Raw genomic sequence first — 27,619 nt, 5'->3', positions numbered from 1 at the left:
GACATCAAAAGCAAAACCTTTTATTATTATTACAAAAAGAAAATAAAAACCAAAAAGATATCACTTAGAAGTTTTGTTTTTTCAAATGACGAAAGCACAATTACAAACGATTAAATATTTCACTCAGAAGAAAAAAACAACTCCATTTTTAACTCTAAGTCACTTGTTGGTGGTATTAGGAGCACCAATATCAGCAGCGTTGATAGCGAGACCATCAGTTTTAGGTTGGTGATGGTTCGAGCCCATGGGTTCTTCATCTTCTTCAACATTAGGAATTTGATTCAAATCCAAAATAATATTTTGGTTCGAATTCAGATTCAGATTCAAATCCAGATTCAAATTCATATTGTATTGATGAATTTTCTGTGGAATCTTTCGAAAAAGATCAATAAGAAAATCACTTTGGCGTTGAATCGATTTCTGCTGATCTTGATTTTGATTCATGTGATCATAATCTCCAACTGGGACAGCAACTGCATCTGCAACAACAGAAGGAGGTAAACGAGAAGAAGATGCACCATTCTCCATAAAATTCTGCATCCTGTAAGTAAGCTTGTCGATATAAGTATCAACAAAAGAACTTAAATCCTGAAGATTCTTCTCACCAAGCTTGTGCACATCAATCTCTCCTTTAAGGCAACCAAACATCATATTTTGCATCTCAAAATTTTGGTTTTCAGTACGCAATTTTTGCAATTCCGCTTCCTCTTTAGCAATCCTCTTACGCAGAAAACCTTCTTGATCCACCATCCTCTTATTCCGATCGTCCATCGGAACCTCCATAAAATCTGATAACACTTTCTCCGCGCCTTCTCTTGATGGCCAAGCCTCAGGGTCTGGGGTATACGGACTGTAGATAACCGCACACATCTTGACGTCACAGAGAGTCGACAGCTCAGCAAGTTTCTTCATCATCCCTTTTTTCCGTTTGATGAAGCTTCTTTTTCTCGATGCTTCGTTTTCTATAAGCAAATACTTCATTTTCACTATCTTTGTTTTGTGTTTTATTTTGCTGGCATGAGGTGTTTATATAAGAAATGAAAGGTACTTCTACCCATTAGGGTTTTGTTTCATTGCTTGCTCATTAGCTTTAGATTTGGTTGACTCTCAGATATCATATCCGTTTTACTCATACGTGTAAGCATTGGATTGAATATAAAACGATAACCCTATCATTTTAAAGATAGTTAGTAATCCTATTTAGATATAATATTTTTTATGGGACGTGAAGATATAGATATTGTATTAAGAGTAATTTTTGCACTCACATATGTATTGTGAGATGTACTTTTATTTAGGATGTCCACGTTAGTAAAAAGTTACATGAAAATTGATTTAAAATATTTACGATGTATAAGTCTAAATTTTGTAATTTTCATATGAAAGACTAATTTAAATGGATAAAAGTAAAGTGATAAAAACTTAAGTTATAAAAAGGAAAATATTTGTGGAATATAAAATAACAATATGGATAATATAGATAATGTACTATATTATATGTTATAAATATGAGTTGTAAGACATTTAAACGACCAAAACCATCTACACTCTCAATTTTTGTTCAACTATTATAGTGGCTTATACATCGATTAGTTCATGCGTCCGATTAATTAATTTATGATATTTTATTCGGATAAGAAATTAAAGTTAATTTATCCTACTACTATTTATACTAGGATTCAGACCCCCCCGCGATGTCGCGGGGGAAGTATTTTAGAAAAAAAAAAAAAAAATTTAATGAAAAGTATTAAAATAGTTTTTAATGAAAAGTTACGATAAATAGACACAAATGTAAATTCTATAGTAAGTTTTATTAAATTTTAGTTAGATTATAAAATAACATTGTATATTATATATTAATATTCAAATTGTTTAGATTCAACATAAAATGAAAATTTTGTTTCAACGAACAATGATTTGTTAGTTATTGATGAAGAGACAAATATATAGAGAGTTCAAAAGATATAACTATTTATATATACACACCTATTAGAACGAAAAATTGTGATGAAAAAATTTGAATAACATATTGAAACGACCTGACCCGTTTTTTTTGTTTTTTTTAATAATAAATAATAATAATATATATAAACTACAACTAGTGGTCTTATACCCACTAGCCACCTAACCACAATCACAACCAACAACGGAAATAACCAATACCAATAACCAATAAATATCCAGTAATAAACCATTATTATAACATAACCAATCTCCAATAATTCAACCAACAGGAAACATAGAAACAACAACCTAGCAATGTTTCTAATGACCCAACTCTAGCAACCTAGCAATGCCAGACAACATACAATCGAGTCCCTAGAACATCTTCCTCTTCATTGCCTTGATTCCACGATCACACTTTGCCTTTACCTGCACCACAAACACAAATTGAGATGCATGAGGATTTGATAAATACTCAGTGAGACAATCCTCCCATCTACTTGGCTAGACACACAAGCAATAAAATCTCTCATGCCACAAACAAAAACAATAAAACAAACCAGGAACATGCACAAGTGACCCGAGACGATCCGGTTACTGTCAGAAGGGTGTCGACCGATACCATAAGGTGTCGACCGATACTGGACATCTGGTGTCGACCAACACCACTTGGGTGTCGACCGACACCTGCTCAACACCCCCAAAACCCTAACGGTGTCGACCGACACCTCCACATGGTGTCAACCGGCACTCGCCAAGTTTCCGAGCCGTCCTCGCGTTGGTGTCGACCGACACCACTGTCGAGCAGTGATTTCCTTCGAACAGAACCTCCAAATCTCGCCTCCAAACTTCTCCTCTTCGTCCCACACAATCCCAGGAACGAATCCAAGCCTCAAGACCTACGAAAAACTCACAAACTACCAAAACAAACAATCAAACAACACACAATATCACAGAAACAGAGATCTTAGCTTAGATAAGCCATGGTCATGCACTCACCTTAGCCAACAATGAGATCTAAGCCCAAAAGACAAAGCGACCACCACAAAAACCTTCCCACCACGTTCCTAGCCTTGGATCTTCACTCTCACAGCAAGATCTCTCCAAAAACGCCTTCAAATCTCACAATCTCTCTCTAGAACCTCAAGAACAGTTTTCTCTGTTTGTTTTCTCTCAAAGCGGCGTGAGACAAAACAAAACACGACGCTAGGTCGTTTTCTCCTTTTGAAACCTTGGTTCAAATGGTTTCCTTAAATCAAACTGGTCCAAATCGATAATTAAATCGAACTGCTCAACCCAGAAAACCTTGGTGTCGAGCGACACCACCATGGGTGTCGATCGACACCCACCCCCAAAACGCAGAGTTTTGGTTCACGGGCGTTACAATTCTCCCCCACTAACATAGATTCATCCGCGAATCTCGAACAACCATCAGTCAAGTACTCCCGTGCAACCGTCTCCACGGCCCGCACTCCTCTGACCAATCCACGAAAGGTCACCTCTAGGCGATAGACTTACGCTCCAGGCATTATTTGCTCTCGACTTTTAGACTTTCCTTTACTCACAGGCCTAAACCTTGAGTTTTTATTGGCTCCTCATCAGGCCGAAGCCTGCATGCCATAATATTGGCTCCTCATCGGGCCTAAGCCCACATGCCATAATATATATAAGGAAGTCCAATACTCGTCTCTCGGGTTGCCACCCTACAGCGTGCCCCCGGATCGTCATCCGAAATCGATATACCAACCACACTCCCAAGCCACAAAGTCTTAGAATATGAAGGTACTAGGAGAACCAAAGTCCCCCAAGAGTCGTGAGCAAACAATTCTGAACACGTCTGAGTCATATCCCTATCCAGGTTTCCTTTCTGGTGGCTCGCGTAAGACAACACAATGTCCTACCCACCAAATATCCCCTCACTGGAATACCTCATGACCACACAAGGATCATCTCACTGCCTCACGGGCCACCACAAAGGCCAAACAAATGTCCTAAACAGGACCGCCACAAAGGCCCAACAAATGTCCTCAACAGGACCACCACAAAAGCCAAACAAATGTCCTAAACAGGACCGCCACAAAGGCCAAACAAATGTCCTAAACAAGACCGCCACCAAGACCACTCGTCCCGAAGGACCGTCACATAGACCATCTGTCCCGAAGGACCGCATAAACATGCACTCTGGCTAAACAGCCCGCCACAAAGGCCACACAATTGGCTAAACAGTCCGCCACAAAGGCCACACAATGGCTAAACAGCCTGCCCCAAAGGCCACACAATAGCTAAACAGCCTGCCACAAAGGCCACACAATGGCTAAATTGCCCGCCACAAAGGCCACACAATAGATAAACAGCCCGCCACAAAGGCCACACACGTCTCGCAAAACCGCCGCACACGACACACAATGACCCATGGTCCGCCGCTAAGGCCAAACTAGCCTCTTCAAGGCTCACAACCACTAAAAATTGACAAATTCTAACTCACATAAAACTTTCAATTTTTTAGCACTTTCCACTTCTGGAAACTTCCCACTTACAGAAACTTCTATTTCAGGAAACTTCCCCTCAAACACCATCACAGTCCCAAAGGATTCCAATCAAAGGAATCTTCTTCTTCCGAAGTTCCTTGATCCTCCTCTCGAGCACCCTCACTGGTCTCGCCTCCAACGTCATGTTTTGCTGAAGATCCTCAGAGATCTTAGCCAACAACCGATCATATTCACAGAGACACTTCCGAAACATAGACACATGGAAAACCTTATGGAATGCTCGCATAACCTCAGGTAATTCCAGCCTATATGCCACTGGTCCAACTCGCTCAATCACTCTGAACGGAACCATATACCTCGGACTCCACTTAGTCTCAGTCAATGACCTGTTCGGACCCTGCAACATGTCCATCTTGAGGAACACTCTATCTCCAACCTGAAACTCAAGATCTCTCCTCCTCCTATCGGCATAACTCCTCTGCCGATCCTGAGCTTCCTTCATGTTCAGCGTGAGAACCCGAATCTTCTCTGAGGTCTCCTGAACAAAATCTGCCCCGTACATGCTCCTCTCCCCCACCTGAGTCCAGCATAACGATGTACGACACGACCTCCAATACAAAGCCTCATAAGGTGCCATGCCAATATTCGCCTAGTAACTATTGTTATAAGAAAACTCTACCAAGCTCAAATGATCTGCCCAATGGCCACACCAATCCAGCACACACATCCTTAGCAAATCCTCCAACGCCTGGATCGTCCTCTCTGACTGTCCATCTGTCTGGGGATGATAAGTTGTACTCATATACACCTTAGTGCCCATCTCTGCCTGAAATGCCCTCCAGAACACCGAAGTGAACTTGGAATCCCTATCAGACACAATACTCGCTGGCACACCATGCAACCTGACTATCTCCTTCACATACTTCTTAGCCAAGACCGGTGCTCCATCAGTCTTCTTAATGGCCAGAAAATGTGCCGACTTAGTCAACCGGTCCACAATGACCCAAATAGCATCAAACGTCCTGGACACTGGCAAACCTACCACGAAGTCCATAGTAATCATATCTCACTTCCACTCTGGAATGGGAAGACTCTTCAGCAAACCACCTTGTACCTGATGCTCAGCCTTCAGTAACTAACACACAACACACCTCGCAACCCAACTAGCCATGTCCTTCTTCATCCTGACCCAGTGATAGTACCTCTTGAGATCTCGGTATATCTTAGTCGCTCATGGATGAATAGAGAACATGCTAGCATGAGCCTCTCTCAGAATCTCCTGCCTCAACTCCTCATCCTTGGGCACACAGATCCGCCCATGCACCAGAATAGTACCATTAGCCGAAACATGATACTCTGAATCAACATCCTCTGAGGCATTCACCAGCCCCAAATCCGACTCCTGAGCCAACCGCACTCTGCTCAACAAATCTGCTCTGTCAGCTGCAACCAAACCCAACGGCTCTTGAGAAACTGCACACAAGCTCAATGCACTGATCTCTCCTACCAGAGAATCCATATCCTGCTCCTGAGCCGAAGCCGCCCGCTTCCGACTCAAAGCATCTGCAACCAAGTTAGCCTTACCAGGATGATAGGCTATCTCCAGATCATAATCCGCCACCAGCTCCATCCACCGCCTCTGCCTCAAGTTCAGCTTGGGCTGAGTGAATATGTACTTCAGGCTCTTATGATCTATAAACACATGTACCTTTGCACCATAAAGATAAGATCTCCAAATCTTCAGGGCAAAAACCACAGCACCCATCTCCAAGTCATGAGTAGGATAGTTGTCCTCATGCTTCCGCATCTGCCGCGAAGCATAGGCAATCACCTTCCCATGCTGCATCAACACACATCCCAAACCCACTCTGTATGCATCTGCATAAACCACATAGGGTTCTCCCTGCTCAGGCAAAGCCAAAAACTGGAGTAGTAGACAACATCTACTTTAGGCTTGCAAATTCGTCCTTGCACTCATGTGACCACCCAAAAGAAACATTCTTCGATGTCAACTTAGTCACAGGATATGCTCCGCTTGCAAAGCCCTGCACAAACCTCCTGTAATAGCCTACCAACCCGATGAAACTCCTGATCTTTGTGGCATTTTGCGGTCTAGGTCAATCCCTGATAGCCTGAATCATCTCCAGATCTACAGAAATCCCATCTGTAGAAACTATGTGACCCAGAAAACCCATCTCACGCTGCCAATAACTACACTTGCTCAACTTAGCAAACAACTTCTGCTCACGCAGCTTCTCCAGAACTGCTCTCGAATGCACTGCATGCTCCTCAGGACTCTTAGAGAAAACCAGAATATCGTCGATGAAAATGATGACAGACATGTACAAAAATTCCTGAAACACGTTGTTCATCAACCTCATAAACGCTGCTTTTGCATTTGTCAAACAAAAAGGCATCACCACAAACTCAAAATGCCCATACCTCATCCTGAAAGCAGTCAGATTTATCAGGATATGCCTCATCTATCAGGATCTGATGATAACCCGACGCCAGATCTATCTTGGAGAACCAAGTAACACCTCTCAACTGATCCAACAACTCATCGATCCTCGGAAAAGGGTACTTGTTCTTCACAGTGACCCGGTTGAGACCCCGATAATCAATACACAAGCGGAAACTCTCATCCTTATTATGTAAATTTTATCATAAGATCTCATGTGCAAATATATATATATATATATATATATGTATTATCATAACACACATATATGCCTAGGTATATATAAAAATTATAATATTTATTATTTACAGCCATTATAGCTCTCCTTTTTATATAAGTAACTGGTTTTCAAAAAAAAAGTTACGATTGTATTTTTTGGAAAGATATTTTATTTTTGTTAACAATTTAATAACTTTATCAAATAACGTAAAAATAGTTGTATTCAAATATTAAATTTAAGTATGATGTCTATATGTTCCGAAACGTATTTTTAGTGAATATTATAACATATTGTTTAATTATAATGAATGTAGATATGTCGTCTAATCGTCGACGAAATATAAATCCATCCAGACGAGCAAATCCAAGTGAAATTACAACTCCTCCTACAGAAACAACCATACAGGTAAATCTATGTTTTGCCTTTTTAGAAAATATTTTATTAGTTAAAATTTACATAATAATTAATATTGTATAAATGATATATGTAGAACAAAGACAAGTACAAATGGTCGCATATCCAGGAAAAAATATTAATTCAATTGTTTGACGAAGCATTAATTAAAGTGGATTAATTCAAAAGTTCAATCAATCGTTCAACATGGATATAACTTATGGTTTTTCAAAAACAAGCTGGATGAATTCAAAAAACTATAAAAGGTGGAATGTTCTTATGCATAAAACTGGAATAACGGTTGATCCTGATACATCTATGATATATGCATCTGAATCATGGTGGGCGGACCAAGAGTTTGTAAGTACACATTATCCTTCTACATATAAACGTATGTATAAAAATTTAGATTTTTAAACTAATCCACTTTAATTTTAGGGCTGCAAATTAACAAAAAGCTTGAACCGAAAGCCGCCTGAGTTTTGGGACGTGATGAAACGATGTCTGGCATTACATGATGTTCCATCACAATCTCAACACTCCGCTCGTCAAAGAAGAGAACAATTGCTTAACGAGCATGGAGATGGAGATGAGAATCATTATGACTCAGATGCCGATAGTGATGACGAACCACAAACACAAGTTCCGGAGACGCAAGAAGAAGAAGAAGAAGTTTATCGTGTTACTATTGATGACGATGAAACCTTACAACACTCCGCTCCCAGAACCCAACAACGAAGTAGACTAAATTTGCAGTCGATTGCTAGATGTGGGAGTAACATACAAAGATCTGGTGGAAGCTCCTGAGTTTCTATTGGAAGTGGTTCACAAAGAAATCGTAGGCGACAATCATTTGAAACAACTATACAAGACACCATCGCTGGGTACAGAGAATTTCAACGACAAAGTTTTCAACAACTTCGTCCTGGTGGTTTTGACCAAGATGATTATGATGAATTTAAAAAAGCGGAAGCAATATTCACTGCGCTAGACCTACCCAAGTACACAAAATTTTATTGGGCATGCATTAACGCATTTAAGGAGTTAGTTTTTTGGCGTAAGTATTTTATTGTCATAGCAGGAAGCGATGACGAAGATAAGCTGCAATTATTATAAGCTATAACTGGTGTTTCACGGAACAACCAAGATGTGCCAAAACAGTTAAGCTCAGGTCATTCATTTGGGAGTCTGGATTCATGAGGTCTATCATCTGGTAGTCCATCATTTGTGGGTAATAATTTAGGAGGGCAAAATCCACTTGGTTGTTGGGGTCCTGGTTATCGACAATGGGGCAAATGGCACAACAAAGTTTACCGAGTTTCCTTTGCCTCCATTAGAGAAGTATTATCTCTTTGACTCTGGCTATCCAAACAAACAAGGATTTTTTGCTCCTTATAGATCATCACCAAATCGAGTTGTGAGATATCATATGTCCCAATTTTATTCTGATCCTCCTCCAAGGAATAAACATGAATTGTTTAACCGATGTCATGCATCTTTACGGTATGTTATTGAAAGAACGTTTGGAGTTCGGAAAAAGAAGTGGAGGATACTTTCTGATTTTCCAAGATATAATGTTCATATTCAAAAAAGAGTGGTAATGGCTACAGTGGGACTACATAATTTCATTAGGATTACAAATTTCTCGGATGCAGATTTCGCAGATGTAATGACCGAGACAAATAACAACCAAAATTTTGAGCATGATACATGTGACATGGATGTAACAGATATAGCAGATGGAGAAGCTATGACGCAAATAAGAGACAATATTGCAAATATGTTATGGGAAAATCAAAGTACACGATAATTTTTTTTTAAAATTGTATCTTTTATGGTTGAGCTTTTTATTAATATTTCAAAAAAAAAATACTTTTTGCTCAACTATAGTATTTAAGGTTTATAAATACAGTTATTTTTATTATTAATTCATAACATACAATAATATACAAACATACTAATTATTAATAAATTTATTTATAATATATGTAATCCGCACCGCTTTTCCTTTTTTTATCAATCACACAATTAATACTGAACCGCAAATAGTTTTTTCACCAATCAAATATCATTCTGTACCGCTTATTTTGTATAAACCGCACTTGTCCCGCAAACTGCATGTACCGCAGTTGATACGTACCGCACTTTAAAACCGTTTTTCCCGCACAAAAAAAACCGCGGTCACCATTCGGACCCTTAAACTCGATTTAAGTAGGATATATGGGCAAAAAGTGAGTCGTACCAAAAATGTGCCTGTCCAAACAATAAGCTACATATTATTTAAAATTCTTTTCTTACAAAATTTATATAGTTTTGTGTATTGCCTATTTATTTCTTGCGATTTATTAGTGTCATAGTTCAACTTACTACTCTTTTTAATTTTCTTTCGGTCCAACTACTACTCTTTTTAATTAACTGTTTATTTTAAAGTTTCAGTGATTTATTTATCTCTTGCATGAACTTTATCGATCAATTGCAAAGCTTCATTCACCTCGAGCCCTTCAACAAACATAACATTCAACATGGTCTATACGTTAAAAAAAATGGTATACTGTTGTTGAAACCTGTGAGTAAACACACATCTTTAAGTTGTTTGCATGACCCACTGAAAGAACACTTCTCAATTTTAAGGATCAGTTAGCTTACAAGATCCAAAATTGAGCCTACATCAAACCTTGCTAAAGATATAGCTTTCTTGAAACTAAAATCTAAATGTGAGATAAAAAAAAATATATAAAGAGAGCATTCGAAACAGTTCTTGCTCTCTAAATTATTAAAAAATACGATCCGAAAATCTCTATGTAATATGAGGCGTAAAGCATTTATTATTGGATTTTGTGATTTTTGTTTTTTTTTTTCTTTTTGATATACCCGATCGGCTGATCCGGTCGACCTTGGAGGGGAGCGCACCGAAGTGCTACTATGTGGACTTATCTTCCCATCTAGATGTTGCACTATCACACTGCCTAACTCAAGTTTGGAATGTCTTTTGACTAATGCTTGGAGATAATCAGACTGCATGCATTTCTTATTATAAGATAAACTAGTTAGGTTAAGTCTCTTATAAACTAGTTAGGTTAAGTCTCGGCAGACAAATTTCCGAATAAGGTGTTAATAACAGCAACAGAAGAAAATCTAACTTGATTGTGGGAATTTCACCCTTTCCCCCGTAACTTCTGTTCTTATTATACATATTTCTCTTTGTTTTACGTATTTGATTAAAATAATTGTAAATTTATAATCTAATTTTCTAATATATCTCAATGTAGAACCCTATCTTTTTTCTCAGCCTGTGCTTTTTCGTCGAATCTCTTCAAAAGAAAATATACGCTTTTAGCGCGGACGCGCGCACACACACACACAAAGACTGTGTAATATGCTCTTTTTGGTTTTCTTTTCCTTGTCCACAATAATATTCGAAAATAGTAGGTACCAAAACCCCCAAAGTAATAAACAGTAGAGTTGTCTGTAAATTAATTTTTGGATGTGACGACATTCTATTCGATTCATGTTCAGTTAGACTTGTTTAGGTCACTGCCATAAAACACAAAACTCGACATCTACTAGCAAGTGAGACTTTGCCTCAGTCTCTCGGCCACCATAACCTTTTTTTTTTAATTTAATCAGGGAAAAAAACATTATTTGATTTGTTTATGTTATGAACCATGGATTGCCAATAATTTTCTTTGACAATTTCAATTTTTCTACATGCAATAATTCGATTTTTTTTTTGTCAAAGCAATAATTCGAATTGTAATGCAACAAAACAAACATTTCTCGAAATAAGACAAGCTGACACAGCCTTTTTTGTTTTTTCACTGACACACATATTTTACACGTGTGTGAGACCGCGCTTTAAAGAAATCGCATCATCTCCTAATTTAACCTCAAACGTCTTTTTTTTTTTGTGTGTGTGGGTGGCATTTTTGCGTTTGCAATTTGAAACGTATAAACTAAACACAATCTGAAAATTAAAAAAACAATACATTTAAACGTTTTTTGTTTAAAGGTATTCAATTATATAAATAAATGTTCAATGGACTATTTCCAGATTTAGGCCCATTACAATCTCCAAAAGGCCTAAACCACATACATCAAACCAAGTAAAAGTGTAAATCAAAATTGACTTGGGTTTAATTACGAACCGGAATCAAACCGGCACTCGTTTACCCTAATCTTCAACTGAAGAATACAGTTGGAGCCGCCGTCCATGTTATTGCGGATGCTCATCGAAACAGGATCTCCGACGAGCTTGGACGACGCGAGTTAAACGGAGATGGTGATCCAAGATCCGTTGCCATCCCGCCACTGTAGAACAGCTTTGAAGAGGAAGAAAAGATCTGAGCTTCTATTGTCGAAGAGATACAGGCTCATATGTGAGAAGAGATAGGCGGTAGGGAGTAGATCTGAACCCTTCGACGGTGGCTTAGCTTCTCCTTACCGTAGACGACCTCCCCTATCGAACAACAACAGCCCAAAGAAACCTCCAAAATCTCCAGTCTTCAGATCTAACCACCTTCCTCTCTCGATCCTTGCCGTGAATCTCCCTCTTCTACTCCTCGTCGCACCACCACCGATAGAGCTCTTACCGTTGGTGTGTCGAGGAAACTTCTCCCTTCCGCTGTTCCCTTGATTTTGATCACAAAGTTTTTACCTTGTTAATGCAACAGTTAACAGATAAAGCGCCATGAGCCCCAGGGCTCTCTTAGTCGCCGGAATCAACGGAGAATCCCCAACGACGGTGTAAGAGTTTGTGATAAAAAAAAAAAAGTTTACGAGAGAAAATCACCGAAAATGAGATCCACGTGCCTGCGATTCTCTCTCGACTTGACTCTGGATTAGTTAATAATACAGCTAGACGTTTTATCAAAACGAAACGATGGAGGCTAAAAGAAAAGCAAAAAGAACAAAAAGGAGAAAAAAAGCTGTCATGATTGATTTCAATTATTCCGAGTTATCATCACAAAATAATTAAAATTTCCATATTCACGTACTGAAAAATTTAACAAAATAAAATATACGTATTTATGAAAATCGATTTTTATAACAGTCGAATCGTACGGCAGATATTGGTTGGCCCCCCTCTCTCTTATATCATCATCTCCGCATCAAAACAAACAACTCTCACATGAGCAACAAAACCCTAATCTCTTCACTCACTCTCTCTCTCTTCTTATATAAACAGAGAGCATCCATCTATGTCGTCAACACAAGAAGCTTCAGCTACTGATTCACCCGTGAAGAGACCAAGAGAAGAAGAAAACGGCGCCGCCATGGAAACAGAGAACGGTACTGGAGGAGGAGGAGGAGGAGAGATGATAAAGGAGCCTTCTTGTATGTCCTCTGTTATTCCTGGATGGTTCTCTGAGATGAGTCCTATGTGGCCAGGTTTTGATATAAAGTCTCATTCTTTTCTGGAATTGTTTCCCAAATTTTTAACTTCTTGATCAATGAATCAAACTCTGTTGCTCTCTGTTTGTTCACAATTGGGGTATCTGCGAAGCTGATTTTTTGAATTTTATGAGTTTGTAGGAGAAGCACATTCACTAAAGGTAGAGAAGATTCTATTCCAAGGCAAATCTGATTACCAGGATGTTATTGTTTTCCAGGTAACAAAAAAGACAGTTTCTACTTGTTTAGTATTGTAGTCTCATAGCTTCCAAGTTTGGTTTCACTTATATAAAGTTTTCAACTTTGGTGAACTTTTTTTGGCTTAGTCTGCAACATATGGAAAGGTTCTTGTTTTGGATGGAGTGATTCAGCTTACTGAAAGAGATGAATGTGCATATCAGGAAATGATCACTCATCTTCCTTTGTGTTCCATCCCCAATCCCAAGAAGGTAATCCTCTTTTAGCAGATGGATTGTATTGTTAGGGTAGCTTAGATACTTAAAGTCTCTTGCTTTCAACTGCTAAAAAGGTTACTTTTGGTAAAGTGAATTGCCTTTCTTGTCTATTAGTCATGTCCATAGAAATGATTTGACCTGGGATGGTTTAGGATGATGGTTCTATAAGGGAGTAGCTAAAACTGCTGCCTGATTTGTTGCTAGTTGTCAGTAAAATTTTAGCCAAGTGTGTTTCTTATGGAAACGTTTATCTATCTTATTTAGGTTCTTGTCATTGGGGGAGGAGATGGAGGAGTCTTGCGGGAAGTGGCACGTCATAGTTCTGTTGAGCAGATTGACATTTGTGAAATCGATAAAATGGTGGTTGATGTGAGTTTGTCACATTCTTTTCTTCTATTTTGTATCATTGCATTACATTGTGATGAGATTTACTTAGGTTTTAATGCGTTTCCACCTTCTGTGATCTTATTCAGGTGTCTAAGCAATATTTTCCTAAGGTAGCAGTTGGATACAAGGATCCTCGCGTCAACCTCCTCATCGGCGATGGTACTCGAATGTTCTGCTTTTTATGTCTCTCTCTCTCTCTGTCTGAACAAGTTTTATTAGTTTTATACAATGTTGTGGCAATATTTTGCAGGTGTTGCTTTCTTGAAGAATGCTGCTGAAGGAACCTATGATGCTGTTATTGTTGATTCGTCTGATCCGATTGGTCCAGCAAAAGAGTTATTTGAGAAACCTTTCTTTGAGTCAGTGAATAGAGCTCTTCGTCCTGGTGGAGTTGTGTGCACACAGGCTGAAAGCTTGTGGCTTCACATGGACATTATTGAAGACATTGTGTCTAATTGCCGTGAGATATTCAAGGGATCTGTGAACTACGCTTGGACCAGCGTTCCAACTTACCCGAGGTCTTTTGAAATTGGATCTTGAAAACATTTTTTTGGTTTTCTTTTGCATTGGTTTAAAAAAATCTGAAGTCTTATGGCGATTCTTTTGCAGTGGAGTCATTGGATTCATGCTTTGTTCAACTGAAGGACCACAGGTTGATTTCAAGAAGCCAGTAAACCCTATTGATGCTGATGAGAGCTCTATTAAATCATTCGGGCCCTTAAAGTTTTACAACGCAGAGGTATGTAAAAGTATTCACTTTCTTCGGTTTCTTTTCGAAATGTGTTTTTGAATTATTGTGCTAAAACGGATTGAATCTTTTGGGGGTTGCAGATTCACTCAGCTGCTTTCTGCTTGCCCTCTTTCGCTAAGAAGGTTATCGATTCGAAAGCTAACTAGAAGAGAGGAGAGAGCTCATTTACCTTTGAGAAATTTCACGTAGAAGTGAATCATCGTGATGATGATCCTTTCGAAAGTAATAAAGTTTCAACTTTTAGAATGTATTGTCTCTTCGTTCTCCTTCTCCACCAATGTTCTGTGACACTGCACCACTGAGATGCAAATAGTAATTTACTATTCCACTCTCTTTTTCTTTTGTTAGCCTCACACATACCTCATATCCTTTCTTTAACATTATGCATCTCGAAATCGCTATAGTTTTGATCGAAGGTGAACACTTTGTGGATAACAGATTGTGATTCGAACGAGACCCAAAGTTTTTAGCTTTCCTTATTTAACTCCCACTGCACTTGGAATATAATTCATGTGTCATCCTCAAAGCTAGAACCCAAAGCTTTTGGCTTTTGGCATGTTTCCTTTAAAAAATTACCAAAGACAAATAAAACAAAACGGAGTGGATGGGTGACTCAGTGTCTCAGTGAGTAACGGAACAGTCGGAGTGATGCAAATTGTCTAGGTCAACGGAGACAAGATGTGGTGCTCATTACTCATTAGTGTGATATGTTGATACTTAATAAGTGATTGATTCTGTCATTTCTGATCATGGCAACTGTTTTTTTTTTTAATGGGCTTTAGTTTAAACGAAACGTTTTTGGGCTTACATCATGATCGGCCGACCACAAAATAAAGTAGGTCGTTGACCATCGTAATACACGTGTGTGTGTTCACATCGATCGTTAAATGACAACAGTATCACATAAATACGACCTTTTCATGATTTTTTATTTTATTTTATCTTCGTGATAAGTTTACTTAATCATCAAATTATGTACTATTTTATGTCGCTCTCCACTCCTGATTAATGGTTCCATTCGCGAGATAGTTGCCACTTGCAACTTTAAGCAGCATATAACCTTATTTGTAGAGTTTTTGACAAGAAGATTAAACTAATTATAGGTAACAAACATATCGATTTGTGTTTGTATATAAACTATATGGTTGATTCATTCCAAGCGGATATGTCATAAGATTTGTCGGCTTCAAGGATTTGCAATTTAATTATTATTTCAAAATATTAATATCGGATGTTGGATCAATTTTCATGGCTCTAAATGCTTCTCACGTCTCCTAAACTAGAAAATCAAAGGTGTTTAAGGTGTGTAGATAAAACATTAAAATTGAAAACGTACAAAATGAAAAAAATTAGAGTCTTCCACCAAACAATGACTCCATCGGGGCGGCTAAGTATATGCCAAAAGCTAACTAATTAAAGTTCAAGATTATTTAGTGTCATGTACGTAGTCACTGTCGTAATATGCTGTAATGACGCAAGCTCGGAGATGCAGCGACACAAAAAACCATTACCTAACAAAAGTAGCTAGGAAAGTCTCTCTTGTTATTTGAACAATCATCAAATAGTTTATCCCATTATTTAGTTTTTAAAATATTTTATCAAGAATCACACATACTCCTTCCGTTTCATAATATAAGATGTTTTAAAGAAGATTTTTTGTTTCATAATATATGATGTTTTCATTTTTTTGAGGCAACTTTTAGACTACTTTTATATTTTTTTATTATTTGTTTTATGCAGTTTTGTTTCTGATTGGTTAAACTTTTTAAAAGGAAACATTTCTTATTATACGTGATTTGACTAAAATATTTTATATTTTGAAACAGATGAAGTATTTAAAAGACAAATCAGGGCCCCTCGTTGAACTTATACCCTTATATTTTTTTTTTTTCCTTTTTTCACTTTGACACTTCACCCATATGCACTTATGGTGTGAAATTCTTCTCACTCTTAAAATTCCGATCAGATAGTAGTGTGAAACGTAATCCAACGTTTGTAGATGTTCCACGTATAGTTAATACTGTAGATTGTGTCTTTTTAATAACCTTTTCTATACTTTTTCAACTAAAGGAAAAACAAAATTTAGAGGATTAAAAATCTGATGATACCTGAAACCATTAGCTTCTTTTATCTATGCTATGGACCAGGGTGGTTCAACATAATGAATCCACACATGTCATACCAGTGCCTACCTAGCTCCACTAGTAAGGTTCGTAACTCCTATTTTAACTATTTTTTCAAACATATATATTTCCTCTGTCTCATAAAAATTGATGTTTTGGGATATTTTTTTGTCCCACAAAGATTGATGTTTTGTAAATTTCAAAAAGTAATCATTGAAAATATTTAAAATTTTGAATTATTATTAGTTTAAAATTAAATAATTTCTCTTTAGAAAGAAAAAATATATTTAAACTCAATAATTATTGTTTTTTTTAAATGTGTAAAACCTTCTAAACATCAATCTTTATGAGAGAGATGAAATATATGTTATTTATAAATTCATGAAATGGACAATTCTGGTGTCTTCAGTCTTCAGATATGACCTACGAGGTCGAGGTGATAAGAAAGAATCGAATCGAATCATTGACAATTATTGGTTTGTGATTCTGCAAGAAACTGTAGAACACTTCACGTTCTTTGCACACGTGTATGTCCAATATAGCACGCCATATTAACCGGGATTCCAAATGTGCACAGAGATGACCACGTGGAAACCGGTTTGTGGCAAACCGGGATCGTAATAAACGCTTCTAACTGTTATGAACTTATGATCTTGATACGTATCATGCACTCGTGGATCATTTCTAAAGTTCTTACTAATTTTGTTTATATTTGTATATTTTTTGAAAAATATGTAACCCTCATGAAAAAAAGTATCCAAATTAAAAAAAAAAAAAGATATTTTCTTATAGAAAATAAACAAAAGGTAACAAACCAAATTCGACATGTATGGTCACTAGAATTAGATAAAGCTTCATTCTAGTTATCTAATTTCGTTTTTTAAAAAACTTTAAATTATCCACGAATATGTGGATCTCTATGTAGACGCATGATTGTGCATTAACACATACAAAGTAAAGGGCGTCCCCATTTGGAAGATAATGCCGTCAGCTTAATTTTGGCTTCTTTACGTTACACGAAAATGGGACAAATGTAAAAGATCAAATAAGAGAGGTCCCATATACATCAATATATATGTGTTATCTCCATACAAAACCTCAAATGGAATTATTACACTTTTTATATACTTATTTCTTGAATGGAGTATGGCCCAAAAAGTGGTTACTAAAGAGAATTATTCTGTTATAGATTCCACCATCGAAGCTAAAAAGCAAATAGATATATTATTGATGAATAGATGGCTGCTTAAATTAGAAGAGCATGGGTGTTAGATAATCATATACAATATGTTTGGTATATATTATGTAACGTTATTCAATAACTTGTTGTAAAAGTTGATATATTTAAAACCAACTCGTGCTACGAAAGTATAAACGCCGTGGAGCACGAATATTATCAACAATAACATGGTATATGGAGTCACAGCCGGCCAAGAGGTCAAGCAAGCCAAGCATTGGCTTGCGGCCGTGCATAAAAAAAGAAAAATTTCAGCTATTTTCTACAAAATTTTTTTTTAGGCCAGTGGTTTAGTTATATTGATATAGGCACCACTACTCAAGTTTGACCCTAGAAACTGCAATTATTATTAATTTTTTTTTGGGGCTTGTAGTCCTAGAAAGTTCAGTGCCGGCTCTGTATGGAGTATTAAGGATTTAGCGGTCTGTCATCTGTTTTTTAAAAAATTTGCTTAAGGTTTTTTACATTTCTTATGTCACAAGATAAACTAAACAAAGATTCAAGTTGTTGAGAATTAGGTAAGCCAGAATATACAACTCAAGAGGTTTCATCCACTCGTTTGCTTCTGTTTTGAATTGAACATGGGACGGAACCGAATCACACAGGGTAACTGCTAAAGCAAATCGTTTAACCATTTTTGAATCATGGATGTTGAGAACTTTGTTTTTTTTTTCTTTTTGGCAAATTACTAGAACTTTGGTTTTTGATCATTATGTAACTAATAATAAAATTAGAAAGCTTAATATTTGCTAAATTTCATGTTCCTTAAATAAATGGTCCACTAGGTTTTAATAATTTAAAGACACCAAAATTTGTGTTTTTTTAATATAAATAATAAAGCTAGGAAAAAATATATTAAGATTGTTAGTAACGTATCAAAATGAAAATCATATAATATTGCTCTTTTATAACTGATCTGTATTGAAGCTTTTATGGGCCATGCAGCGAAATAACCGTTGTTACAATGTATTTTAATACATTTTTTTCTTATCAGTTTTTTTATATGTAACAAAACAAAAGTAAATTCATAATTTCAACGCAACACCAACCATTACAACTATTTAATAAGGTTATAATTACAATTGTCTACTTTCATTTAATAACGTTATAACTACGTATAATCGTCTAGTTTCATAAATTCCAAAACATGACATATTGAAATTAGGTGATAGATAAAACATTTGTCGAGCTCTTATATAGCCTGGCCCTGAACCTAACCTTTAGATAATAAGATAAAGATAAGATCCGTGGGGTTTAATTTGCAGCATATTTCTTACTTATTAAATTTTGTATGTTATACTCTTTCTCTTTTGTTTTGTAATTTATATTTTTTCTTTAAAATTTCCATATACCAAATATAACATTTATTTACAGTATATCACATTTATCTGAATTTGGTATATTTTGAAAGATAAAAAAAAAACATAACAACAAAATCAACAATAGAAATGCCAAGTAAAAACTATTAAAGTTAAGTTTGAGTAAAAAGAGCCAAATTTAATTACTTTTTTTGTTTTCCTTCTCCTTATTATTTTCTCTCTTACCATAATTTTGTCTTCAAGGTATGTGATAATCACTTTAAATAAAGCTTTAAATTATATGAATCAACATCCCACTTATCAAAACGCCACCCTTTCCCATTACCTTTTTCACTCTCACTTTCACATTTTCATTTTCCTAATAGTAAAACACTATTTTTTTGGTACTATTGTAGTATTGTTATACATTTATTTTATCTAAATTATATTAAAAACAAATCCAAAAAAAAAAATCTTAGCATATACAGTTTGACTAATCAATATATTTCGGAACAAATCAAAGGCACTTTTACATCTCCTCAAAAGCCGAAACCAAAATCTCTTTCTCACAAGTAAGCAAAGGCAAAACAACTTCAAAATTTGGTTAACCCCAAAAGAAAAAATTAAAAAGACGTCGCTCTCTCTATTTTTCTTAAAAATCTCAACTTTGTCGTCTAAATCCAGAAACCCCCATACGCAAATATCCCTCTACGTGTTCACCTTTCACCATTTTCTCGACCTTTCTCGCATTTACCCCTCAGATTCTTAAAAAAAGTTTCTTCTTCTTCTTCCTTAACCATTCTCGTTTGCTCATAACTGTTCAGTCCCGAGTGCTGAGTGAATAAAGCACAGATTTGAATTTTTGATTAGCGCATCATCACTCAATGGACTTCTCAAATCCCTGAGCTTTTATTCGTTCCCCAGAAACCCACCATGGAAATCGAATCAGGAAGTTATCAAAACATCGTCAAGGTGAGAGCCATCACCAGATTTGAGATCGGTTCCGATCATAAAGGTCTCACCTTTATGAAGATTCGTCATCTCTCTCCCTCGTAATCATCGATTTCTAAATCAAACCCTTTTCTTTTTTTTGGTTGCAGAAGGAATCATGGAGAACAGTGTTGACATTAGCGTTTCAAAGCTTAGGAGTTGTATACGGAGATTTGAGTATCTCACCTCTATACGTCTACAAAAGCACATTCGCTGAAGACATTCATCACTCTGAGTCCAACGAAGAGATCTTTGGTGTTTTGTCTTTCATCTTTTGGACAATCACTCTCGTCCCTCTTCTCAAATACGTTTTCATCGTCCTCAGAGCTGATGACAATGGCGAAGGAGGCACTTTTGCTCTCTACTCGCTTCTGTGTCGACACGCACGGGTCAACTCGTTACCGAGTTGTCAGTTGGCTGATGAGCAGCTTCTTGAGTATAAGACTGACTCGATTGGTACGCCTCAGTCTGGTTTTGCAGCGAGTTTGAAATCTACCCTTGAGAAACATGGAGTTTTGCAGAAGATTTTGCTTGTTCTTGCTTTGATTGGGACTTGTATGGTGATTGGTGATGGTGTTCTCACCCCTGCTATTTCAGGTAAATATATAAACTTTTGACTTGTTTCTTTTGTGTGTTTTTATGTCAATGACAAGATCATTGATTTGTTTTTTTTTTTAACTTACCACTGTTCATTTGCTTTTGTCAATTACAGTTTTTTCTGCAGTATCAGGTGTTGAGCTTTCAATGTCTAAGGAGCATCACAAGTGTGAGTCTTTTTTTGTTTTTGTTTTTTTCACTATTCTTGATAAAAGTTACATAAGCCGTCTCAATCTCAAGCTTAGGCCTATTTAGAGTGGAGACTTTGGTTTAGTTCATAGATGATTTGATCACTCATGGAGTCTTAGAATCAATACCAAGTCGTCGGTTTTTTTTTCCTTAACTGTGGAGCCAGTTGTTCCCACAATCTGTTTTATTCGATTGCTTGGTAGAGTTTTGCACGTAACACGAATTAAATGTCGTGGCGCCATCCCGATTTCGAGTCATCTATATCACTTTCAGCTCCTTAATTTGATGACCCCACGCTATTGAATAAGCGTTTTGGATTCTTCTCTGGACATCAAGTGGATAGATATACCAAAACCTTCCCTGAAACTCTCATCTACCCAAAAATTTGGAACTTAGTGTAACTGTCATGTTCAAAAGAGTCTTGCAGTTGTTAAAGTTTTGACCTTTTTGCCTCAAAATAAGGTTATTGTGATTGTGTTTGAAAAGTTTTTTTTTTGCTTTGTTTTATGCAGACATAGAAGTCCCTGCTGCTTGTATAATTCTGATTGGTTTGTTTGCGCTCCAGCACTACGGTACACATAGGGTCGGGTTTTTGTTTGCTCCGGTGATTCTGTTGTGGCTAATGTGCATCAGTGCCATTGGTGTTTACAACATTTTCCATTGGAACCCGCATGTGTATCAAGCGCTTTCTCCTTATTACATGTACACGTTCCTCAAGAAAACTCAAAGTAGAGGGTGGATGTCTCTTGGTGGGATCTTGCTCTGCATTACAGGTGCAACAAATTAAAAAGAAAAACCAATTTTGGTTGCTTTACGAGCTGAAGAAGAAGAATAAGAAAACTTGACTCACTTTTCTTACTCGTATTCAGGTTCTGAAGCAATGTTTGCAGATCTAGGACATTTTTCTCAGCTCTCAATTAAGGTTTTTATGAAGTCTTCTCTTCTCTGTTTTGCCTTCTTTACATTTCTTTCTTCGTTGTCTCAGACGATCGTGCTCTTGTTGCAGATTGCTTTTACCTCACTTGTTTACCCGTCCTTGATACTTGCCTACATGGGACAAGCAGCTTATCTCTCTCAGCATCATGTAATTGAAACTGAATACAATATAGGGTTTTATGTATCTGTACCAGAGAAACTAAGATGGCCAGTTCTTGTCATCGCCATACTCGCTGCTGTAGTTGGTAGTCAAGCCATCATCACCGGAACATTTTCGATTATCAAACAATGCTCTGCATTAGGATGCTTCCCCAAAGTTAAGATTGTTCATACTTCATCTAAAATCCACGGTCAGATTTACATCCCTGAGATCAACTGGATCTTGATGATCCTCTGTTTAGCTGTCACCATTGGTTTCAGAGACACCAAGCGGTTGGGTAATGCTTCAGGTATATATAACTAAATCATTTCATTTTAGTCTGGTTACTACCATTGCGCTAGCTACCATAGCTAAGTAACCGTTGATAATGTTTTCTGTATAGGTTTGGCGGTTATAACCGTTATGCTTGTGACAACATGTCTAATGTCACTAGTTATTGTACTATGCTGGCACAAGAGCGTCTTCTTCGCTATAGCATTTGTTGTATTCTTTGGCACAATCGAAGCTCTCTACTTCTCAGCTTCCCTGATCAAGTTTCTCGAAGGCGCATGGGTTCCAATCGCACTCTCCTTTTGCTTCCTTCTCTCGATGTGTACTTGGCACTACGGAACATTCAAGCGCTATGAGTATGACGTCCAAAACAAAGTCTCAGTCAACTGGCTTCTCAGCCTTGGTCAAACTCTCGGCATTGCACGTGTCCGTGGCCTTGGACTCATCCACACGGAGCTTGTCTCTGGCGTCCCTGCAATCTTCTCTCATTTCGTTACCAACCTCCCTGCCTTCCACCAGGTTCTTGTCTTCCTCTGCATCAAATCAGTAACGGTTCCGCATGTACGTCCCCAGGAACGGTTTCTAGTCGGACGTATTGGTCCGAAAGAGTACCGGATCTACCGTTGCATTGTCCGGTATGGTTACCGTGATGTCCACAAAGATGATTTCGAGTTTGAAGGCGATCTTGTATGTAGCATTGCCGAGTTTATCCGTACTGAGGCTGCAACTGCCACCGCTGCAGAGGCCAACGGAGAGGAGGATGATAGAATGTCAGTTGTTGGAACTTGTTCCACGTACATGCAAGGAATGCAGGATCACTACGAAAGCGATGGCGACGACCCGGATAAGCCCGGGACGTCAGAGATACGATCACCAAAACCTAAGAAGAAGAGTAAGGTCAAAAAGAGGGTTAGGTTTGTTGTCCCAGAGACTCCAAAGATAGAGAAGGAAACTAGGCAGGAGTTAATGGAGCTAACGGAGGCTCGTGAGGGAGGTGTGGCTTATATAATGGGGAACGCGTATATGAAAGCGAAACAAGGATCAGGGTTAGTCAAGAGATTTGCCATTAACGTCTGCTATGAGTTTCTTAGGAGGAACACTAGAGGTCCTAGAAATATGCTGACGTCTCCTCACGCTTCTACTTTAGAAGTTGGTATGATCTACCATGTCTAAAAAAGGGGTATTTTGATCTTTTTTTGTAAATGCTTTTGTTGTGTTTTAATTTACTAAAAAGAGAGAGAAAAAAAGTGAATTAGATATATAGCTGAAGAAATTTTGTTTTGTGGAGGTTTAACTTTAAGGGGTTATAGAGTTTATAGCTCAAGAAATCCTCCTTTAGATATAGAGTATTTTTTTTTTATCCTTTCATATACAAACTTGTGTACAAATGATATGTGTGAATTATGTGTACCAGATTATGATTTACATTGTCACATAATGTGGGTATAGCCAATCTTTTATTTGTCTAACAATATGCATTATGCGGTTGTTAGACATAGTTTGCCTAAGTTGTAAGTGAAAAACTTGTATGTATGTGTAAAGAGGATACCAAAAAGAGTAATCTCATTTGATATATGAGATTGATTTGTACAAATTTATTATGTGTTTTGCAGTAAGGTTTATGAAACTTTTTAACCTCAAACAAATCTTTCTTTTCTTGGATTGTTTATTCGGATGTCACTTTCGTCTTCCTCAATTCTACTTATACATTTTAGTCAAGTTAAAGGTCGAATTTGAAATACATACATCACAAGCAATGGTCGCAAACAACAAAATTAGATAAAAGTAGTCCAGGAAGTGCTTAGAGCATAGGTGGGCTAACTAACGGGCCATGGAAACTAAAATTCAAAAGTTAAACTGGCTAGAAAAAGTCATACCGGACCTGACCAAATCCGAAGATGAAGATCCTCTGCTCGAGCTGTCAATGTTCCCGACTGACTGGTATTAATTTGTCTGAAAGCGATCTGACTTTGGATAATATACTCAAAGAAACAGCTCAATTGTTTAAAAAATGAAAACACGTGCTTCTCTAATTTTTTTTTGTTATCCTTTCTCTTTCGTTTTATTATTTTCTCTGACTCCAAATTCAGTCTTGCTTTTTTTCCTAAATGAAATATATCCAAGCAATCTCATTGGATAAGTTTTTTTTTTTTTGTATGAAATGTATATTCATTTGTCTTTATTTATGTGTGTCCCCTGGTTATTCTTTACGTCACGAATTTTCTTGTCGGTATGAACTATTTTAAATTCTATATGCATTGTAATGTAATGAGAACGTAAATTAAAAGGCTAATTAGCGGAAGTCGTGACTCGTGAGTACTATCATAAATCACATAGTACTTGACTAGAACTATATATAAATGTAACAGAGAGAGTCCAGTTGGCAGTTGGTACAAGAGCATCATTAATGGGAGAACTTTTTTTTGTGTTATTAGATTAAATATATAGTGAAAATAATGTTAGATCAGTTGTTAAGATCATAGGTAAAAAAAATGGGAGAACTAATTATGGTGTTCTTAGAATAAATATATAGTGAAATAATATTCATAAACATTTTACAAATTATAAAAACTTATAAAATAACATTTAAATTGCTTACTTATATAAAAGCAATTGTATACTTATAAATTAATATAATATTCTTAAACATATTACAATTATAAAAACTTATAAATTAACATTTAATTTGTTTACTTATATAAAAGCAATTGTATACTTATAAATTAATATAATATTCTTAAACATATTACAATTATAAAAACTTATAAATTAACATTTAAATTGCATACTTATATAAATGAAATATTTTCTTTTTTCCAAAAAATCTCGTCTAATCACATGAAGCCACGTCAAATAAGAATTGGGCTTAAATCAGTTCTACATAAAGAACTAAAAAAGTGTTCTAAACCACTATTCATTATTTTTATAATTTTTTTGGGCTTAGAACACACTTGGTGTTTTTCCATTAATGATGGCCTAAGCCTGTAATAATATACTTGAATTCTCTGTCCTTACATCTGTGACCAGGATTCCACTTGTCACCACAACGAAAACAAAGCCCCTTGCTCTTTCTATCCTGATCAAACGGTTTCCGGTATGGTTCCATTTTACGTTCTGGGGATCGGGCGGGCCCGGTGAAGAAGTAACTACGTACGTTTGATGTCGTAGTCAAAGTACTTGGTGCCGTATAACTCGATCTAATTTATATTTTTTTGTCGTCCGGTCTTAAATTATACATTAACACAACTTTGGTGAGTACAAAAATAAAACACAAATATCAAGTAAAAAAAATATCGAACGTACTATATGATATATATATATATATATGCGATATATATGCGAAGTCTTAGAAGAAGGTAAGGAAAAAAAATATATATATATCAAAATCAACAGTAGTAGTACATTAGACACTCGATGACAGCTAATTAACAAAAATACAAAACACAAAACAGTGTAATAACAAAAAGGAAAAAAAAACGAATTATTTTTTGTTTAAAAGAGTTTGAATATGTCGGTTATATAAATTGGTTAAATGTACTTTGATGTTACAGCTATGAGACAACCGGGTTATCATAAAGAAGAAAGGGAGAAGGTTCGAAGGTGGGTTTTGTTTGATACAGACGTGCACAGATCCTTTCCCATGTAAAAAACTTTGATCATTCTAACGTGTCATTTCTTAATTGGTTAAAACACATGTTTTTGACTTTACGTACTTACGTAAGTGGAAACGCATTTGCAAAAAAGAAAAGAAAAAAAAAATATCATATCCTCTCCAAACACTTATCCATTCGGGAAACATTCTGATCCTTAGTTTCAAGTTTACACCAATCTATGGAACCCACTTGGACTGTACAACCCATACGAACCTCTCTTCGTGTCTAATTATCATTGGTTCATATCGACGAACCCCACCTTAGCCGACGTTGATGTCTGTCTGGATAAAGAATAAAAAGATGAATAAAACGTTTCTTTTCCGGAAAAAATGTTTTTTTTTTTACTATTTGGAAACAGAAATGTAAACAAGAGATAATGGATTTTTTTGGGGCGGAATCTAAAGTTTTCTTTTGCGGGGAATAATATCAAAGATTCAAGAATACATATTATGTTTGGAGATAAAGAAATTTATAGGAAAGAAAGTGTTTTGCTTTTTTTTTTTTTTTCTTTACATAAAAGATAAGCATCAATATTAGTTTGATATAAATTAAAATACCCACGCTCGTGGCTCTTTCGAGGACAGGAAGAGACTAGAAGTCGTGATTTTTTATTTTTCTATTTTAAATATATTGAAAAAGTATATTTCAAAAAAAAAAGGAGAAAAAAAAAAGAAGAAGAAAGAGTCTATCGGATACGGCGGATCCAATCTCCCAATCCGCATTGACTGTCGAGACAACATGGAAGTAAAAAGACGTCCTTACCTTTTAGGTTCATCATTGGTTTATTTACCTTCCAGCCACTGAGTTTAGTGGACGTTGTGGCTCAAGTCACCCGCGTGCTGTTCTTTTTTTGATGTCTTATGAGTATGACTGTATAGTATTTGATTTTTTTCTTTTGCATGTTCCATGGTTAAAATTTAAAACAATAATATATTCTTTATATATGGATTATGGATAGAGTCTCTAGTAGATCGTGTGTAGGCATTTTTCTTCATTGACCGGTGGATAACATCAACAATCCAATTATATATTCTCTCCAACTCAGACTTCAATAATTCATGTCACCAATCAGATTTATTATTTTAAACGTTGTTTCCACTTTTTATAGAGTTTATAGACTCTGTGTGACTATGAAACGACTTGTCAACAAAACACATAGTATCTTTTTTTTTTAGTAGTTTGTTGTGTATTGATATTTATTTTTTCGATTCTTAGATTAATATTTTTCTGATTTTAGTCTTAGACATGCATGTAGTATAAACAAATCATGTTCAAAGGTGTAATTAATGTGGACAATTTGGTTTAAATCCCTTTAAATCTTTTCTTGTTGTAGCCTTAAATTAAATGGTTTGAATAATTATATTAACAATAGTAATTAACCTGATATTTTTTTTTCCGGTGTTTTTTGAGTTTTGACCGATTCTAACGCTATATTAACAGCCGTTTCCTATTAGAAGAAAAAAAAACAGTTGTTTAATATATACTTAGTATATAAAATGTAAAAGGGGACCTCATATATTATCCATAAAAACACCAAACAATAAATATGTAAGATACAAGTTGTTAAATTTAAATCAAAATGCCAACACAACAAGATTATACTATCTTAAAAATTGTAAATCCAACAACAACAACAACCACCATATAAAACATTATACTATACCAGTTTGCAACT

The 27,619-nt window shown here is 36.3% G+C and overlaps 2 protein-coding genes and 2 pseudogenes across 4 annotated transcripts; 3 read left to right on the top strand and 1 right to left on the bottom strand.

Annotated features, from left to right (window-relative positions):
- Window positions 1-1,000, bottom strand: LOC104753749 (MADS-box transcription factor PHERES 2 pseudogene; annotated as a pseudogene). Its single transcript, XR_015585418.1, has one exon. The product of XR_015585418.1 is annotated as an MADS-box transcription factor PHERES 2 pseudogene (transcript).
- Window positions 1,001-7,429: 6,429 nt separating this feature from the next.
- LOC104753748 (uncharacterized) lies at window positions 7,430-8,863 on the top strand (annotated as a pseudogene).
- A 3,648-nt stretch (window positions 8,864-12,511) lies between these two features.
- LOC104750874 (spermidine synthase 2) lies at window positions 12,512-14,824 on the top strand. The gene is made up of 8 exons (XM_010472725.3): window positions 12,512-12,895; window positions 13,040-13,116; window positions 13,225-13,347; window positions 13,618-13,722; window positions 13,827-13,899; window positions 13,991-14,258; window positions 14,350-14,479; window positions 14,572-14,824. Exons 1-8 carry the CDS (start codon window positions 12,706-12,708, stop codon window positions 14,635-14,637), a joined length of 1,032 nt encoding a protein of 343 aa, XP_010471027.1. The 5' UTR covers window positions 12,512-12,705; the 3' UTR covers window positions 14,638-14,824.
- A 4,834-nt stretch (window positions 14,825-19,658) lies between these two features.
- On the top strand, window positions 19,659-23,885 carry LOC104750873 (potassium transporter 6). 2 transcript variants are annotated; one of them, XM_010472724.3, is made up of 7 exons: window positions 19,659-20,121; window positions 20,250-20,736; window positions 20,852-20,905; window positions 21,438-21,698; window positions 21,795-21,847; window positions 21,932-22,310; window positions 22,404-23,885. In XM_010472724.3, exons 1-7 carry the CDS (start codon window positions 20,083-20,085, stop codon window positions 23,462-23,464), a joined length of 2,334 nt encoding a protein of 777 aa, XP_010471026.2. In that variant the 5' UTR covers window positions 19,659-20,082; the 3' UTR covers window positions 23,465-23,885. The 2 variants fall into 2 exon arrangements, with proteins under 2 accessions (XP_010471026.2, XP_087349419.1); XM_087493293.1 differs by having other exon boundaries at window positions 19,685-20,164.
- Window positions 23,886-27,619: the final 3,734 nt, after the last annotated feature.

The sequence above is a fragment of the Camelina sativa genome, chromosome 16, assembly GCF_030686135.1.
Source record: "Camelina sativa cultivar CO46 ecotype springtype chromosome 16, ASM3068613v1".
Classification (NCBI taxonomy): Eukaryota; Viridiplantae; Streptophyta; class Magnoliopsida; order Brassicales; family Brassicaceae; genus Camelina; species Camelina sativa.
Note: the sequence above shows the minus strand (reverse complement) of the source record. Positions and strands in the feature narration are given on the sequence as shown.

Coding starts and splice junctions, on each gene's coding strand:
- LOC104750873 (XM_010472724.3), top strand. CDS start 20,083: ATGGAAATCGAATCAGGAAGTTATCAAAACATCGTCAAG. Junction 20,122..20,249: donor GTTATCAAAACATCGTCAAG/GTGAGAGCCATC, acceptor TTTTGGTTGCAG/AAGGAATCATGGAGAACAGT. Junction 21,699..21,794: donor GATCTTGCTCTGCATTACAG/GTGCAACAAATT, acceptor ACTCGTATTCAG/GTTCTGAAGCAATGTTTGCA.
- LOC104750874 (XM_010472725.3), top strand. CDS start 12,706: ATGTCGTCAACACAAGAAGCTTCAGCTACTGATTCACCCGTGAAGAGA. Junction 13,900..13,990: donor CAACCTCCTCATCGGCGATG/GTACTCGAATGT, acceptor AATATTTTGCAG/GTGTTGCTTTCTTGAAGAAT. Junction 14,480..14,571: donor TAAAGTTTTACAACGCAGAG/GTATGTAAAAGT, acceptor TGGGGGTTGCAG/ATTCACTCAGCTGCTTTCTG.